This window comes from Hirundo rustica, chromosome 13, assembly GCF_015227805.2.
Source record: "Hirundo rustica isolate bHirRus1 chromosome 13, bHirRus1.pri.v3, whole genome shotgun sequence".
NCBI lineage: Eukaryota > Metazoa > Chordata > Aves > Passeriformes > Hirundinidae > Hirundo > Hirundo rustica.
This window is the reverse complement of record NC_053462.1, coordinates 19,988,597-20,006,020: the sequence shown is the minus strand read 5'-3', so window position 1 is coordinate 20,006,020 and position 17,424 is coordinate 19,988,597. Positions and strand designations below refer to the sequence as shown.

General features: G+C 64.0%; 3 protein-coding genes across 5 annotated transcripts; all 3 read left to right on the top strand.

Annotated features, from left to right (window-relative positions):
• The first annotated feature begins 304 nt into the window (after positions 1 to 304).
• Positions 305 to 8,517, top strand: MAN2A2 (mannosidase alpha class 2A member 2). 3 transcript variants are annotated; one of them, XM_040077558.1, is made up of 23 exons: positions 305 to 411; positions 498 to 663; positions 838 to 1,092; positions 1,199 to 1,343; positions 1,436 to 1,607; positions 2,189 to 2,316; positions 2,445 to 2,618; positions 2,893 to 3,079; positions 3,157 to 3,334; positions 3,477 to 3,679; positions 3,939 to 4,121; positions 4,304 to 4,418; positions 4,537 to 4,604; positions 4,763 to 4,928; positions 5,179 to 5,415; positions 5,512 to 5,634; positions 5,725 to 5,839; positions 5,927 to 6,060; positions 6,168 to 6,309; positions 6,582 to 6,715; positions 7,348 to 7,542; positions 7,633 to 7,743; positions 7,901 to 8,517. In XM_040077558.1, exons 2-23 carry the CDS (start codon positions 532 to 534, stop codon positions 8,051 to 8,053), a joined length of 3,450 nt encoding a protein of 1,149 aa, XP_039933492.1. In that variant the 5' UTR covers positions 305 to 411; positions 498 to 531; the 3' UTR covers positions 8,054 to 8,517. The 3 variants fall into 3 exon arrangements, with proteins under 3 accessions (XP_039933492.1, XP_039933493.1, XP_039933491.1); XM_040077559.1 differs by adding an exon at positions 6,990 to 7,067 and having other exon boundaries at positions 318 to 663; XM_040077557.1 differs by having other exon boundaries at positions 318 to 663.
• A 708-nt stretch (positions 8,518 to 9,225) lies between these two features.
• Positions 9,226 to 10,797, top strand: LOC120758847 (protein shisa-like-1). The gene is made up of 3 exons (XM_040077524.1): positions 9,226 to 9,472; positions 10,161 to 10,374; positions 10,578 to 10,797. Exons 1-3 carry the CDS (start codon positions 9,400 to 9,402, stop codon positions 10,795 to 10,797), a joined length of 507 nt encoding a protein of 168 aa, XP_039933458.1. The 5' UTR covers positions 9,226 to 9,399.
• A 514-nt stretch (positions 10,798 to 11,311) lies between these two features.
• UNC45A (unc-45 myosin chaperone A) lies at positions 11,312 to 17,347 on the top strand. Its single transcript, XM_040077111.2, has 20 exons — positions 11,312 to 11,348; positions 11,639 to 11,797; positions 12,156 to 12,192; positions 12,311 to 12,486; positions 12,584 to 12,676; positions 12,902 to 13,069; positions 13,263 to 13,431; positions 13,672 to 13,842; positions 13,946 to 14,117; positions 14,301 to 14,601; positions 14,751 to 14,845; positions 14,944 to 15,085; positions 15,234 to 15,374; positions 15,508 to 15,635; positions 15,810 to 15,876; positions 16,066 to 16,179; positions 16,276 to 16,391; positions 16,483 to 16,600; positions 16,685 to 16,840; positions 17,006 to 17,347. Exons 1-20 carry the CDS (start codon positions 11,337 to 11,339, stop codon positions 17,264 to 17,266), a joined length of 2,796 nt encoding a protein of 931 aa, XP_039933045.1. The 5' UTR covers positions 11,312 to 11,336; the 3' UTR covers positions 17,267 to 17,347.
• Positions 17,348 to 17,424: the final 77 nt, after the last annotated feature.

Below are 17,424 nucleotides of genomic sequence, written 5' to 3'. Positions count from 1 at the left end.
GCATCTCGGCTCGGCTGCAGGGCCGGTGGCGGCCGCTGCCGTTCCGGGCCGCGGTGTCCAGCCCGGCCCCGCAGCGCGGTCGCGGCGGGCTCGGCGCCGCCTCCTCCAGGCCGGGCCCGGCGGGCGGAGCGCGGGGCGGGGCCTGGCCGGGCCTGCCCATCCCGGCGGGCCCAGGCGGGCGATGAGAGGACCGGGGCCGGGCTGCCGAGCCGCCCGGGGTGAGAGCGGCGTGGCGGCGGTGTCACGGTCGGTGCTGGCCCGGCCTCTCGCCTCCCTGCCCGGCCCCGGCCCGTCACCGCGGGGCCTCAGCGCGGCGGCCCCGGGCGCTGCCCGGCTCTGCGGGGCCGCGCGGCCTCTCCGGCCCAGGCCCCGGCCCCATCAGCAGATATAAATATCCACGGTCGGATTAAGGCAAGTAGGGCGCGGTGAGGGCTCTTGAAGGAGGAGGCAGGAGGCCGCGGTGAGGGGCTGCGCCGTCCGACCTGGCTCCTCCCCAGTCCCGGCGCAGGTGAGTCCCTGCATCCCTTCGGGATGAAGCTGAAGAAGCAGGTGACAGTGTGTGGAGCTGCCATCTTCTGCGTGGCCGTCTTCTCCCTCTACTTGATGCTGGACCGGGTACAGCATGACCCCACACGACACCAGAGTGGGGGCAACTTCCCCAGGGTGAGTTTGGAGGGTGTGGGGTGAGTGAGAGGGGTTCTGGGATGGCAAACAGGGACATTCAGCCAGGGAAATTCATGGGCAGCCCGCCCTGGGCATTAAGGTGCCAGGGCCAAGACTGGCTCCCCACAGCTGTGGCTGACCTCTCGCCCCTTGCTGTGGCCTCTGTGCCCGCAGAGTCAGATCTCAGTGCTACAGAACCGGATCGAACAGCTGGAGCAGCTGCTGGAGGAGAACCATGAGATCATCAGCCACATTAAGGACTCAGTGCTGGAGCTGACAGCCCATGCAGAGGGGCAGCCAGCATTGCCCCAACACCCCCTGAATGGCTCCTGGGTGCTTCCTCCTGAGAGTCGGCCAAGCTTCCTCTCCGTGTCCCCGCAAGACTGCCAGTTTGCTCTAGGGGGCAAAGGACAGAGCCCAGACCTGCAGGTGAGGAACTGGTGGCTCTACTAGCGTGAAGGATCCATACCTGGGCATCCATGGGGTCCTGGCTCTACTCTTTCAGGTGTCTCTCAGCCCTGTCTCCTACCCACAGATGCTGGCTGTGTACTCCCTGCTGCCGTTTGACAACCAGGATGGTGGTGTCTGGAAGCAGGGCTTCGACATCACCTATGAGCCCAATGAGTGGGACACAGAGCCCCTACAGGTGTTTGTGGTGCCGCACTCCCACAATGACCCAGGTGAGGAGCAGGGCTTGGCCCAGCCCCTGCTACCCTGCAGTGCTGGCAGGGAAGCCTGGGCCCCCCACAGTGACCCCCACCCCTGCTGCCAGGCTGGATCAAGACTTTCGACAAGTACTACTACGACCAGACGCAGCACATCCTCAACAGCATGGTGCTGAAGTTGCAGGAGGACCCGCGCCGACGCTTCATCTGGTCTGAGATCTCCTTCTTTTCCAAGTGGTGGGACAACATCAATGCCCAGAAGAGGGCTGCTGTGCGCAGGTAGGGCTGCCCACCTGGCCCCACTGCCCACCTAGCTCCCAGGCAGGCTGAGAGCATAGCGTGTGTGAGGGAAGCTCCCTAGGCACTGGAAGGCTGCCTGGGCTGCAGTGCAGTGGCCATAGGCCCTGCACTACTTAGCATGGGGTGCCCTCAAACTGCCAGCAGCCTCCCAGTGCCATCAGATGTCAGAGCCACTGCCATGTAGGGTGAGAGCTGGGGGAGACAGATCTTGCCCTGGGCCCCTCCCTGGGCTGATTGGGCTGGCAAACTTGTATGCAAGGCCCAGGGCACCCATGGAAGCGTGGGAGACCTGGACAGCAGGATTGTGTGGTGAGACAGGGCCCCCTTGTCTGCCCCCTGCCCTGAGGGCACTGGGGATGGAGAACACAGCAGAGGGTGTGTGAGAATGGGCTCTGGCTGGCATTGGGCTGTGGAGGATTGACTCTGCGTGGGGACAGTATGACAAGGGGGGAATCGCAGTGAGGCTGTGAGGGCTGCAGGTAGACTCTAGGTGGCTCAGGGCCGGGGGTCTCTGCAATGGATATGTGGCTCTGGTCACATCTTGAGTGTCCCCCTCACAGGCTGGTGGGTAATGGGCAGCTGGAGATGGTGACAGGTGGCTGGGTGATGGCAGATGAGGCAAATTCCCACTACTTCGCCATGATTGATCAGCTGATCGAGGGGCACCAGTGGCTGGAGAAGAACATTGGTGAGAGCAGGGCACATGCTGGCTGGGGGCCTGCCTAATGCGCTGCAGGCCTGCAGGTCCTGGCAGGACCCTCCTCACAGGAGGTGCTGCTGGCACAGCATGGGGCTGACAGGTTTCTGTGCCCCCAGGTGTGACGCCGCGGTCGGGCTGGGCCGTGGACCCCTTCGGGTACAGCTCCACCATGCCCTATCTGCTGAAGCGCTCCAACCTCACGGGCATGCTCATCCAGCGCGTGCACTACGCCATCAAGAAGCACTTTGCTGCCACCCAGAACCTGGAGTTCATGTGGAGACAGACGTGGGGTGAGAGGTTGCCGGGAGGGGACTGCAGAGGGGGCCCTGTGGGGCAGGTGGCAGCAGAGAATGGCTACCAAGCACTGGGAGGCAATGTCTCTGCCCTGTGGAACAGCCTCAGGGTGACGTTCCACCTGTCCCCATGTCCAGCAACACTGGGGGAGGCTGCTGTGCCCTCTGAGCTCCGAGGTCTGCTCTGTCGGACCGCTGTCTTGGGGCCCCCCTGCTCAGGGACAGGCGAGGTAGAGCCATTGCTGGTGCTCACCTGTCCTTGGTCCCACAGATCCAGACTCCAGCACCGACATCTTCTGCCACATGATGCCCTTCTACAGCTACGATGTGCCCCACACCTGTGGCCCGGACCCCAAGATCTGCTGCCAGTTTGACTTCAAGCGCTTGCCTGGAGGCCGGATCAACTGCCCCTGGAAGGTGCCTCCCCGCGCCATCACTGATGCAAACGTGGCAGAGCGGTGAGTGCGGCAGGGGCACGCGACTCCCAGCCTTGTGGGCCATCAGGGGCCAGCCTCACGCCTTGGCCCCCACACAGAGCCCAGCTGCTGCTGGACCAGTACCGCAAGAAGTCCAAGCTGTACCGCAGCAAGGTGCTGCTGGTGCCCCTGGGAGATGACTTCCGCTATGACAAGCCGCAGGAGTGGGACGCCCAGTTCCTCAACTACCAGCGCATCTTTGACTTTCTCAACTCCCGGCCCGACCTCCATGTCCAGGTATGTGTGGAGAGCTCTGTGGGGCAGGGGGCAGCAGAAGGCGATGGCAGAGCACAGTTGGAGGGGTGAACAGTCCTGTGAGGGGTGCTAAGAGCCCCCACTGCAGGAGCCCCGGCTCAGAGCTGCACGTGCTGTCTTGCAGGCACAGTTTGGCACGCTCTCAGACTACTTTGATGCCCTGTACAAGAAAGTGGGCATTGTGCCGGGGATGAGGCCACCCGGGTTCCCAGTTTTGACTGGGGATTTCTTCTCGTATGCGGACCGGGAGGATCACTACTGGACAGGATACTTCACCTCCCGGCCGTTCTACAAGAGCCTGGATCGGGTGCTGGAGGCCCACCTCCGGTGAGGGGCAGTGGGCTGGTCCATGGGGCACAGGAGGTGTGTGGGGGGCATGGGTTGGGTGTTGCCAGGCAGTATCCGGGCGCTCGACAGCCCCTGGTCTGCGCCAGCTGCTGACACACCGGACTGGTGCACACAGTGCCCAGCCCTCACCCAGCCTCAGGGCAGTGTGTGCCTTTGCCACCCCCCTCCCAGGCCGGCCCCCCCCAGTATTGTATCGCCAGGGCAGGGACCTTCAGTGACCCTCAGCGTCTCTGCGCAGGGGGGCAGAGATCCTGTATAGCCTGGCACTCGCCCATGCCCGCCGTGCCAGTGCTGATGGCAGGTACCCGCTCTCTGACTACGCCCTGCTGAGCAACGCTCGCCGCAACCTGGGCCTCTTCCAGCACCATGATGCCATCGCGGGCACCGCCAAGGAAGCTGTGGCCGTGGACTACGGAGTCCGGTGTGTGTGGGGACCAGGGCGCCCGCAGAGTGGGGCTGATGGGCTCAGGGTTGGGAGAATGGCTGGGTATGGGGATGCTGTGGAGAGGTCCTCCCTCTCATGGGGAGATGGAGGAGGTGTTGGGGCAATCCTGGGGCAGATGGGGGTGATGGTCCCAGGTGGCTCACTCTTCCTCTGCCCAGGCTGCTCCACTCCCTCACCAACCTCAAGCATGTCATCATTAATGCTGCGCACTACCTCGTGCTGGGGGACAAGGACACATACCGCCACGACCCAGCTGCACCGTTCCTTGGCATGGTGAGCAGCACCAGCCCCTGGCTCCCTGCATCTGGCATGCTGTCCCCATTCCCCCGGGAGCAACTCCGTGCTGCAGAGGCCAGGAAAAGGGCCCCAGCTCTTTACTACTCCTCCCCAGGATGAGACACGCTCCAGCCAGGACTCTCTCCCAGAGAGGACAGTGGTCAAAATGGACACCTCACCTCGGTAGGGCCTCCTGCCTAGCTCTGGGGACTTATGGGACTGTGGGGAGGCGGTGAGTGAGTACACGTGAAGCATAGGGTAGGCGCAGTGGATCCGTAGGTAGTGTGGGACATCTGAGATGCTGTGAGGCTGGGATGCCATGCCTGTGTTACCCCGCACAGGTTCCTGGTGGTGTTCAACCCGCTGGAGCAGGAGCGCCTGAGCGTGGTGACAGTGCTGGTGGACTCCCCGGACGTGCGTGTGCTCTCCGAGGAGGGGCAGCCCCTGCCCTCCCAGCTCAGTGCAACATGGAACTCTGCCACAGATGTGGTGCCCGATGTCTACCAGGTATGGGGTGCCCCACACTCATAGCCCATGTGTGCCAGCCTCCCATCCCTCACGCTATCAGGATGCCATTTGCAGCTCTGCTCCATCCCTGCCCCGCAGCACAAGGTCCCACAGCTGTCGAACCCCCAGGTCTCCCCACATGTCCCTCCTCAGCAGAGGCCCCACAGTGCTGAGCAGGGTCTTTGCCCCACTGACCCCCAGCCATTCCCCAGACGTGGGGGGCTGGCTCAGGTCCCCACGCTGCCTGCAGGTGTCTGTCCTGGCCCGCCTGCCCGCGCTGGGGCTGCGCGTGCTGCAGCTGCACAAGTCCTTGGATGGCCACGCCACACCAAGGTCCTCCACGCGCCTGTACCTGCACGGCCGGGACGTGCCCGTGCACAAGCCCAAGGCTGTGCCCCTGCACATCTTCCCGGCCGCTGCTGAAGACTTCTGCCTGGAGAACCAGCACTTGCAGGCCTGCTTCTTGGGGCGCACGGGCCTGCTGCAGGTGAGTGCAGGGCTCTGACAGGGCGTGGGGTGGAGGAGGGGAGGGGTACATCCCGCTGCTTCGTGCGCTTACTGCTGTGCCGGCCCACGCCTGCAGAGCCTGCGCCAAGCCGGGGAGGAGCAGGGGCACAGGGTGAGCAGTGAATTTCTCGTCTACGGCACCAGAACCTCCAAGGACAAAAGTGGGGCCTATCTCTTCCTGCCTGATGGCGAAGCCAAGGTATAGGCCCCACCCCTGGAAGCCAGCTGACAGCTGTGCCCGCAGGACTGTCCTCAGGCAGCAGCTCAGCACTGCTATTCCTTCCCCCAGCCCTACGCTCCCAAGGACCCCCCAGTGGTGCGAGTGATGGAGGGACCCCTCTTCTCAGAGGTTGCCAGCTATTACCAGCATGTCCAGACCGTGGTGCGGCTGTACAACGTGCCAGGTGAGATCTCGAGGCTGTGCCAGGTGTCAGTGGCCCAGGGAACTGGGCAATGCTGCCCCCTCACAGCCTCTCACTGCCTATCCACAGGGGTGGAGGGCCTGTCCCTGGATGTGTCCTGCCTGGTGGACATCCGTGACCACATCAACAAGGAGCTGGCCCTGCGCTTCAGCACTGACATTGAGAGTGATGACACCTTCTTCACGGACCTCAATGGTTTCCAGGTATGCAGCAGGCTGGGGAGGGACAGCAGCTGCCCACAGGGGGACAGTGCTCTGACACCAGGCCCTGTGAGAGCCACCTCTGGCCACTGATCTCTGTCCCTTGGCAGATCCAGCCCCGCAGGTACCAGCGGAAGCTGCCACTGCAGGCCAACTTCTACCCAATGCCTGCCATGGCCTACATCCAGGACACGCAGAGCCGCCTGACGCTGCTCACAGCCCAGGCCCTGGGGGTCTCCAGCCTCCACAGCGGTGAGCCGGGTGTTGTTTCCCTCCCGGACAAAGAACAGCCTCTTTCTTTTTGCTATTGGCGGTCGTGTAGTCTCGTGAAGAAATACCACAGCCGGGCTCTGTGCCTTGGGGACCTGCTGTGGAGCTAGGGCTGTCCTCCCCAAGGGAAGTAGGGGAGGAGGGTGCTGCAGGATGGGGAGGGTGCCCTGGTCTTGCTGTCTCTGGCGGCTCTGTGCTGTGGGGTGTGGCTGGTGCCTGGTAAAGCCTAGGCTGCAAGGACTCGCTCTCCACAGGCCAGCTGGAGGTGATCCTGGACCGGCGCCTCATGCAGGATGACAACCGGGGCCTGGGCCAGGGGCTGAAGGACAATAAGCTTACCTGCAACCGGTTCCGGCTCCTCCTGGAGCGCCGCAGCACTGCCAACAAGGTGCTGGCTGTGAGGCAGCAGGACGGGAGAGCCCAGCCCTGCCTTGGGATGGAGCAGGGTGGAGGCATTTGCAGAAAGCCGCACGTGATGGGATGCAGCGTCCTCTCCCCTCTTATCCCACTGTGCTGGCAGGGATGGGGCCTGGAGCAGGGGGCATGGGGAGAGCAGGACGTGCAGTGGGATCTGTCCCTGTGGAGCCACATTGCCCTCATAATCACAGTGTTCTTGTCCAATCCCCTCGCTGCCCTCTGCGTCTGCTGTGCCACCCATTCAGAGCTCCGGCTTCTTTTCCAAACTGGTCTCCATGTTTAAAGCCTTGAGCTTCCCTGGCACCAGGACTGGCAGCCCTGAGGTAATGGCCAGCCTGGCCCTGCTGTCTCTCCCTGTCTCGTGCACTAGCTGCTAGCCACTAGTCTAGCCAGGCTTGCAGTAGGTCTGTAGCCCGACCATCCGCTAGCCAGGGTCGCGTTTGGGTGCTGGGGAGAGGGGACCTGCCTGGGCAGAGCAGCTCTGTGTGCACTGCGCTGGCAGGCGCCCGGTCTCGTGGCACTGCTGGAATGGGGGTTCTGTGGGCCTTGCCCAGGCTCTGCCTGGCTTCCTGGGCCCACGCTTGACCGTGTGCTGCTTGGCAGGTGCAGGATGAGCGCCCCATCAGCTTCCCCTCCCTGCTGAGCCACATCACCTCCATGCACCTGAATGCTGAGGCCTTGGTCATGCCAGTGGCGCTGGAGAAGCCAGCCCTGCCAGCCCTGCGCTCCTTTGTGCCCCTCGCCACCACCCTTCCTTGCGACTTCCACATCCTCAACCTGCGGATGCTGCAGGCAGAGGTGAGCTACGACCCAGGGGCGGTGGGACTCTGGTGGGGGTCTTGCCCCTGCTGTCCCCAGAGCTGTGCCTCAAGCTCCAGCTCCCTGCAGGAGGATTCGCTACCATCGGCTGAGGCAGCACTGATCCTGCACCGAAAAGGCTTTGACTGCAGCCTGGAGGCAAAGAACCTGGGCTTCAACTGCACCACCAGCCAGGGCAAGGTAGGGCCAGGCTGTCCCCACACCTCCTCTGGGTCAGAGCTGGTCTGGGACCTCGGCATGACAGTCATGGAACATGTCAGGCTGTCCTGGGCATAGTGCTGCCCCAGGCATCACATCCTCACCTGGGCGTCCCCGCTTCTTCCTCCTCTCTCCCCAGCTGGCTCTGGGAGGCCTGTTCCAGGGGCTGGAGCTGGGCTCTCTGCAGCCCACCTCACTGACACTGATGTACCCGCTGGGCATGGCCTCCAACAGCACCAACATCCACCTGGACCCCATGGAAATCGCCACGTTCCGCATCCGCCTGGGGTAGCGTTGAGCAGGAGAGGAGTGGAGCGGCTGGACAGCACAGGAGCAGCACCAGTGCAGCAGTGGAGCGAGGCCAGCAGAACTGTGGCGGACACGGGCAGGAGGGGCCAGACTGGCAGAGGCTGCTGCTGTCACTTTCTAATTTATTAGTTCCATGTTCTCAGATAGATTTTGGAATGAACTGCTGTGGTAGGGCTGAACCAAACACTACTGGACACGGTGCCGGGTGGGCTGAGCATGGCTGGGCGGGGCAGCAGACTGGGCTCTGCTGCTGGTGGGACAGACACCGCTGCCCTGTCACAGGCAGGCTGCCCAGGAGTGTGGCCACCCACTGGGGCAGGGGCCAATGCCGGGCAGCAAGGGGAGGCCAGGAGCCCTGGTGGTGTTGGGCAGCTGCCTGAGGAAGTGCTGTGGACTTGGGAATGAGCTCTCCTAGAGCTCATAGGGAACACAAGGCTGTTTCCAAGGGCCCTGGTCTATGTGTGGTTTGTGACTCACTCCGGGGAGCGGGAACGGTGTGCTGTGGGGAGATAGGCAGAGGCCAGTTTGAAGATCTGGCCAGGAGCCCCAGACACGTGTAAGGCTGGTGACATGGCCATGCCCAGCTGTGCTTGAGGGCAGGCAGTGCCTGGTGCTGGGCAGGAGTCGGTTCCTTGTTCGGGCAGCAATGCTTGGGTGAAGCGTGGGAGTGCCTCCCCCAAATCCAGACCCTTTAGCCCCTTTGCAGAGGGAGCCTGGCAGTCCACTCCGCTGCAGCTGCAGTGGCTGAGTCCCAGCTAATTACACCATGTCACCAGAGCATGGTCCTGCTTGCTGTGGGAACCACATGCCGTGCTTCCTAGCCCCCTGGGGCTACTTACTAAGTTGGGAAGGACTGGGTGAGGTGGGGAACTGCCTCAGCTCTGGCTTGGTTGGGTTGGACTGGATGAGCTTAGAAGTCTTTTCCAAGCTAAATGATTCTGTGATTCCACGATTCCTGCGCAACCCCCAGCACATCCACATCCCATGGGCTTGGCCTCTGGAAGCTCAGCACCTCGCAGTGCCCTCTGCACCTGGTCCACTGCCCGCTCAGGGACTCCCAGGGCGGGCCCCGGTGCCCAACTGGGGCCCTGGATGTGGCAGCTGGTGCCTTGCATCCAGCTGGGGAGGGAGCCTGTCATCGTTCTCCTGGCCCCAGAAGCTCATTACTGATGCTCCCGCCTCCACCCCGATCCCTGTGGACAGAGCGAGTGCAGGAGGCTCTAATGGCTCTGAGCGGCTCTTGGTGGAGGCTGCGATGGAGGCGGGAGCAGGAGGGGCTGTGGTTTCTGCCTCCACTGGAGCCAGAACTGCCTCGGCCCAGGGCTGGCCATGAAGATGCTGGATGGGCACCTGCTCCGGCTGCTCCTTATCACAGCTCTGTTCCCCAACATCCTTGGGTCAGGTACAGCCCCCTTCCTGCCCCTCCTGTTCCCTGAACCCATCCCTGATGGGGCCTTGTCCCTTGAGGGTTGCTCCCCGACAGCCCAGAACGGAGTTTGGGGGGGTCTGTGCTGGGAGCCAGTGATCTGCAGTGAGGGGGGTGGTCCATACTGGGGATGGTGGCCAGGTGTGGTGGTGCTGGGGTTACTCCCACTGCAGAACATCTGTGGGGTCTAAGTGCTGTCCCTGTGGGGTGATGGGGAATAGGGAGGGGGTTCAGCATGGGGGATGGGGGCTGACCTGATGTCCTGAGGGCTTCCCCCCCTCTGCTACCATCACCACCCTTGCCTGTGTTTGCCCTTGCCGAGGCCTTGGTGACCACCGGAGGTCACGGCATAAATGGCCATGGCTGCCAGAAGGCAGTGTCGGGGGAGCTCTGCTCAGCCACTGCTGCCTCGTGGGGTGTAGCCCGCTCTGAAAGCTGAGCGGGGGCCCCTGTGCCCCGTTAGCCAGGCTCCTTGGGACGGGTGAGCCCCCAGCCCAGCTCAGCCCAGCCCTGCTGGGGTTGGGAGGGCTCTGCTCTGCTGCATCACGTCAAGGACAATCTCGCTGGAGCTGGCAGCCTGTCCTACAGGCACTGCACAGTTTCTGTGGTCCCTGCAGTGGGGGCTTGTTCCCGGCCCTCTCCGATCCCCTGCTCCCCGCTGCAGTCTTGGTGCAGAACCTGCACCTCTGCGAGGGCTACGTGGGCCCTGATGGCCGCTCCCACCCCGGCTTCTACTGCCCGCGGCTGACGGACCCCCCCGGCCACCGCTACTGTTGCCAGCCCAGCCTGGACGCTCTCAAATCCTGCTGCTCTCAGCTGGCCCTGGAAGCCCTCACTGGAGTGAACCTCTCCAGCCTGGAAAGCCCTGGTCTACTCAGGTGAGCAGGGCTGCAACCGGCTGTGCTGCTGAGGATGGGGAGCCCTTGGGGCTCCTGGCACATCCCCAGGGGCTTCTCATGGTTGCTGGGACAAGGGCTGTGGTGTCCTTTGGAGCCCACAGTGGGCCCTGGTGGCCCTCCCCACTACCACTGCGCCCTGGGAGGGTCATGGCTGCCCCTTCCTGAAGTGCCCCACCCCGCAGGAACCCGCTGGCCCTGCCTTTCGTGGGGCTCTATGGGCTCCTCGTCCTCCTGCTTATGGCCATCGACCTCTGCCACTTCTACCGGACGCGACGGTGCCACCTCCGCCACCTGCTGCCCTGTGGCTGTCGCGTGTCCCGTGGACCCCCGGGGGGGCACCTGGCCGGTACCCGGCCTTCCCACGGTGCCCCCAGACTGACACGCCCCAGCCAGGGCTGCTGAGGGGCGGCCACGGGCGGGGCAGGGGGTGTGCACGGGGGGGGCTTGTACTCCGGGGTGCCGCGGGACATGGGGGGGGTCGGGTCGGGTCGGGTCATCCCGGGGTGCAGCACGGGGGGGACACTCGCACCTCGGTGTTAAATACGAGGAGTATACGCGGGGGGGGCATTCGAACCTCGGGGTTAAATACAGGGGGTGTACGGGGGGGGACACTCGCACCCTGGGGTTAGATACGGGGGGGTGTACGAGGGGGACACTCGCACCCCGGGGTTAAGTACGGGGGCTGTACAGGGGGGATACTCGCACCCCGGGGTTAAATACGGGGGTGTACGGGGGGGACACTCGCACTCCGAGGTGCAGCGGGGTGCGGGTGTGGGGGGGACACCCACGAGGGCGCCGGTGGTCGGTGCTGGCACCGCCGGGCCGCGGGGCGGCGCTGCAGGCTCGGCCCCGCCCGCCTCCGGCCGCGCCCCGTCACGTGACAAGGGCGGTGGCGTCCGGGTTCCCCAGGCGATCAGTGGTGACGTCACGGGAGCGGCGCGATGGAGGAGCCGGTGAGCAGAGCCGGGCGGGGCCCTGTGCCGGGGATCCCTGTGCCGGGGATCCCTGTCCCGGGGATCCCTGTCCTGGGGGTCCCTGTCCCGGGGGTTCCCGTCCTGAGGGTCCCTGTCCCGGGGGTTCCCGTCCTGAGGGTCCCTGTCCCGGGGGTTCCCGTCCCGGGGATCCCTGTCCCGTGGGTTCCTGTCCCGGGGGTTCCTGTCCTGGGGGTCCCTGTCCTGGGTCCATCCCTGGGCAGCCGCCCGTGCGGGCCCAGGGCCGTGTCCTAGCCGGTGCCCATGGGCAGGTGACGGCGGAGCAGCTTCGGGCGCGGGGTAACGCGCTGTTCCAGGCGGGGGATCACGGAGCCGCCCTCGCTGCCTACACGGAAGCTTTGAGCCTGAGCGATGCCGTGTCGGAGCGCGCCGTGCTGCACCGCAACCGGGCCGCATGTTACCTGAAGCTGGTGAGCGCTGCGCGGGTGCGTCACCGCGGCGCTGCAGGAACCTGCCCGGCTGGCTGGGGCTGTTCCCAAGCAGTCTCAGTGTCTCTGATCTCTGGCAGGGGATCTGTGTCTTGGGCAGGGCATGAACACAAGGAACTTTAGGGGCTTGAGTAGACCAGAAGTGCCTGAAAAGCACTGGGGGCCGTAGGGCTCCCTGGACATCATCTGGGGGTGGTATTCTGGGGAAGAATGAGTGTCCCACTGTACTGGCTCACTGTCTCCAGTGATGCTGTTCCCATCCTGTCCCCAGTCGCCAAAGTTAGGGCTGTAGGCTGCATGGGGCAGTGCTCAGGCATTTCCCTCTCTTGTCTCTCCACAGGAGGATTACAGTAAGGCAGAGGCTGATGCGACTAAAGGTACTCTCAGTGGGGGCTGGGAGGACCAGTCCCTGAGCTGCCCATCGGGGCAGGCTGGGGCAGGCCATGGGCTCTGCGACAGACGCCCATGGGCTCTGACTGACCCCCTTGTGCGCAGCCATCGAAGCTGACGGCCGGGATGTGAAGGCGCTGTTCCGCCGCAGCCAGGCGCTGCAGCAGCTGGGCCGCCTGGACCAGGCTGTCAGTGACCTGCAGCGCTGCGTCAGCCTGGAGCCCAGGAATAAGGCATTCCAGGAGGCCCTGCGTGCCCTGGGCAGCAGCATGCACGAGAAGGTCAGCAGGGGGGCAGTGGGAGGCTGCCGGCCACCTGTGGCTGTGGGTAGCGGGAGAATGTGGGGTGGACTGAGCCACTCTTTCTTCTCTGTTGCAGATGAAGGCCATGTCCTGCACAGACTCAAAAGTAGAGCAGATGTTCCAGATCTTGCTGGATCTTGATGAAAAGGATGCGGACAAGAAGCAGAAAGTCTGAGCTCAGGGCGCGGGGCGCAGTGCTGTGGCTGGGAGGAGAGGAGGGGAGGATTGTTGCTCCTGGGCCAGCAGTGGCTGAGTGGTGCTGCCTGGGCAGACCGGGCTTGCTTCCCACAGAACGCTCCCCAACACAGGGGCGGAGGGTGGGTGCCTGCAGCTGCCAGCAGTTCCTTGTGCACAGTTGTGCTGCTGTGACCCAGACAGAACTCTCCTTCCCCAGGCTGCGCAGAACTTGATTGTGCTGGCACGAGAAGAGGCTGGAGCAGAGAAAATCTTCCAGAGCGATGGTGTGCGGCTGCTGATGCAGCTGCTGGACACGGCCAAGGCTGACCTGATGCTGGCAGCCCTGCGCACACTGGTGGGGCTGTGCTCCGGCCACCGCTCTCGTGTAGGTCCCACCACACCCCACGGCTGGGCCCGGGGAAAGCCATGCTGGGGAGGCTGCAAAGTGTCAGACAGGGGAGTTCTGAGTTGTTACATGCCAGGCCTGAACTTGTGAGAGGAAACCACCCTGATAAGGGGCTGGGAAACACCACGGCTTCCCCAAGGCCTCTGGAAGACAAGTGTGCTTGTGCCTGCAGACCACGGCCATCTTGGCAGAACTGGGGGCACCCCGTCTTGCGGCGGTGCTGGGCGTGGAGCACGAGCAAGTGTCCCTGGCTGCCTGCAACCTGCTGCACGTGATATTTGATTCCCTGAAGGAGGGGCTGCAGAAAGAGTTCCGTGGGAAGGAGGATGCAGTGGTGCTGGGTGAGTGTGGGCTGCCCTGGCTGGCTGTTGTACGGGGAGAGCCCCAGGTAGGTGCAGAGATGCCATGGTGTTTTTTGGCTGCAGCCCTGTCACTGCTCCCTGCGGCAAAGCTGGGCTCTGATCCTGGGTTAACAGGAGGCAGAAGCCCCTGGTCATGGCAGCATCTCTGCCAGCTGTACCACCGTGGGGGTGAGGCCATGCCCAGGGTATTGACGGCCGGGCACTGTCTTTTTTTGGAAGATTCCTCCAGGGACCTGAAACTACTGATCAAGCACCTCCTGGAGCTGCTAGTGCTGGAAGGGGCCTCGGCGCACGGCCGTGACAACGCTCTCAATCTGCTCATCAAGGTGGTCCCCAGGAAGTCACCAAAGGAGACCAACAACAGCCTGAGCCTCTGGGTGATTGACCAGGGTCAGTGGAATGGCTAGCAATGTCCTGCTGGGGCATCGTGCTCCTCTGCCCCAGGTCTGCACATACCACTGTGCCCCTCACTGGGCTGTCCGACCTTTCCCAGGCCTGAAGAAGATCCTGGAGGTGGGCAGCACCGTGTGCGGCAGCTCGGGCAGCCTGCCCGTGACAGAGAACACCCGGATGAGCACCTCTGTTCTGCTGAGCAAACTGTATGAGGACCTGAAGTGTGATGCTGAGAGGGAAAACTTCCACCATCTGTGCGAGGACTATGTGAGGTGAGCCAGGCTGTCCTGGGGGTGACAGGGGTTTTGTCACCTGCAGCCTGGCAGCACCTGTCACCCTCAGTGCTAAAGCTGACTGCAGACCCAGTGGGGACCTGCTGTGGGGGAGGTTCAGCAGCTGGGGCAGGAAGAGGCAAGTGGATCATCCTGACCCTTTCTGGTGGTCTTCCCCTGAAGGAGCTGGTTCGAGGGGCACGAGCTGCCGGGAAAGCTGCGGGCCATTCAGACAGTGTCGTGCCTGCTGCAGGGTCCCTCAGACGCTGGGAACAGGGTGCTAGAGCTGGAGGGGATCATGGACAGTGTGCTGTCCCTCTGTGCCTCTGTCTCTGAGGCCCACCAGCTGGTAGCGGTGGAGGCGCTGATCCACGCAGCCGACAAGGCCAAGCGCGCCTCCTTCATCACGGCCAACGGCGTCAACCTGCTCAAGGAGATCTACAAGCACAGCGAGAGGGACAGCATCCGCATCCGTGCGCTCGTGGTGAGCGTGGTGGGACAGGGTGCGGTGGGGCTGGGCCCTAGGGTGGGCTGGGGGTGCGGGACCACCAGTCGCAGCATTGCTGGGGGTCCAGGAGACTCGTCAGGTTGCCTACATCCATTCCTGCTCCCATACTCTGTTCGTGGCCACAGGGGCTCTGCAAGCTGGGATCTGCTGGAGGCACGGACTTCAGCATGAAGCAGTTTGCCGAGGGATCCACCATGAAGCTGGCCAAGCAGTGCCGCAAGTGAGCGGGACCAGGTGTGGGGGGGAGGGCAAGGAGCCCCGCACTGGGCTCCCTGCAGCTGGGCTGTCCACAGCCAGACTCAGGGGCCGCTCTCCCAGGTGGCTCTGCAACGAGGCCATCGATGCGGGCACACGGCGCTGGGCTGTAGAGGGCCTGGCCTACCTCACCTTCGATGCAGACGTCAAGGAGGAGTTTGTGGAGGACAAGGCAGCCATGCAGGCCATGTTCCACCTGGCCAAGGTGCATACCGAGAGCTGTGGGGTGGGCACCCTGGCACCAAGTGTGCTGGAGCGGGTGTGGGGCTCATGCTCTTGGGTGGAGTGGGTGGGCTCCAGTCCTGGCCGCTCCTCCCTGCTGTGAGCGTGACAGGTGCCCACTGTCGCCACAGTCAGAGGACAGGAGTGTGCTCTATGCTGTTGCCTCCACGCTGGTGAACTGCACCAACAGCTATGACCATGAAGAGCCAGACCCACAGATGCTGGAGCTGGCCAAGTATGCCAAGCAGCACATTCCGGAGCAGCACCCCAAGGTGAGCGGGGCACGGTTGTGCTTGGGACGAGGGGCCCCAGGTGTGGACAGGGTGCCCTTGAGGCCCACAGGGCTGGGGTCGAGCACCTCACCAGGGTGCTCCTGAGCCAAGAGTGACCCTGCCTGTGGGACAGGACAAGCCGGAGTTTGTGAAGCGGCGTGTGCGGAAGCTGCTGACGGCCGGAGTGGTGTCGGCTCTGGCCTGCATGGTGAAGAGCGAGAACCCAGCGCTCACCAACTCCTGTCGGGAGCTGATCTCCAGGTGCGAGCATGCCAGGGACAGGAAGGAGCTGGCTTCCCAGGTTGCCAGCATCCTGCTGCTGAACTTATGTGCCTGTGGTGAATGCCAGCTCCTGGATAGTAGGGGGAATGTCCAGGAGTTTGGTGCAGCCTGGTGATTATTCAAGTGCTGCAACTAGTCACACTTGGTCCCTAGAGTGTTCCTGGCACTGGTGGAGGAGGCAGAAGACCGGGGTGGTGTGGTTGCTCAGGGAGGAGGCAAGGTGAGAGCATGGACCCCGCTGTGCTTCTGCCCTGCTCCGCTCCAGGGGATGCTGGGGCTTGGGGGAGCTGGGGCCCTGTTGTTTAGCAGGGGCTGCACTGGCTCCCTCGGGCATGAGGCTGGGGGACGCTGTGGCTGCCCTGGGTGCTGTGGCCTTGGCTGCAGGACAAGCTGCTGTTTCTGCCCCCAGGCTCTGATCCCACTGTCCCTGGAGGGCACTGAGGTGGGGCAGACCAAGGCAGCGCAGGCCCTAGCAAAGATCACCATCACCTCCAACCCGGAGATGGCATTCCCTGGGGAGCGGGTGAGTGCTGGGGCTGGTGGTTGGGTCTGCCAGGCAGGGGCTCATGTGGGAGCAGCAGTGGGCATTGACTCAGCCCCACGTGTTGTCTCTCCACAGATCTATGAGGTGGTGCGGCCCCTGGTCAGCCTCCTGCACCTGCAGCGCACGGGCCTGGAGAACTTTGAGGGGCTGATGGCCTTGACCAACCTGGCTGGCATCAGCGAGAGGCTGCGGTAGGGATGGGGGAAGAGGGGGGCTGGCTGTCCCCTTGAGCCTGGCGGGCTGCCCTGGGCAGGGAGTGCTGACTGCCTGCTTGTCTGCCAGGCAGAAGATCCTGAAAGAGCGGGCTGTGCCCATGATTGAGGGGTACATGTTTGAGGAGCACGAGCTGATCCGGCTGGCCGCAACTGAGTGCATGTGCAACATGGCCATGAGCAAGGAGGTGAAGGCCGGGATGGGCTGGGGTCTGTGCTGGGCTGCTGGATCACCACACCCCCACCCAGTCCTTCCTCTTTCCCCTCTGCAGGTGCAGGAGATGTTCCTGGCTGAGGGCAGCGACCGGCTGAAGCTGATGGTCCTGTACAGTGGGGAGGAGGATGAGAAGCTGCGGCGGGCAGCCTCGGGGACCCTGGCCATGCTGACTGCCCTGCATCCCCCCATCTGCAAGCGGATTCCCCAGGTGGTGAGTGCCCAGGGTGGGCTGGGAAGACCCAAGACCTTTGGACAGCACCCCATGTTCCCCTATTCCCTCCCCGCGGTGGCCTGGAGCCCTGGCCCCAGAAGACAGAGGGGGAGCTGGGATCCTTCTCTTAGGGTCCCTGATGATGTTGGCCCCACTCTCCTGCAGACGGTGCACTGGCTGGAGATCCTGCAGGCCCTGCTGCTGAGCCCCAGTGTGGAGCTGCAGCACCGTGGTGCCGTGGTGGTGATGAACATGATGGCAGCTGCCCGGGAGGTGGCCGAGCAGCTCATCGCCAGCGAGATGCTGGAGATCCTCTCCGTGCTTGCCAAGGACAAGGACAAGCCGCGGGTGGCCCAGGCGGCCCAGGAGAGCCTGGCACAGGCAGTGGCTTACGGCCTCATCAAGCCCAACCCTGGCCACGCCTGAGGGCCCACGGGGCTCCACGCACGCTGCACACGCTGCTGAGGCCATCACGCTGCTCTCAGGGCGGCCCTGGCGGGGTCCGGATGCACGCGGAGCTGGCTCAGCACTGCCCGGGGCCGGGGCCGCGCTGCCCCCGGCAGCGCCCGGCCGGTGCCCCGGGA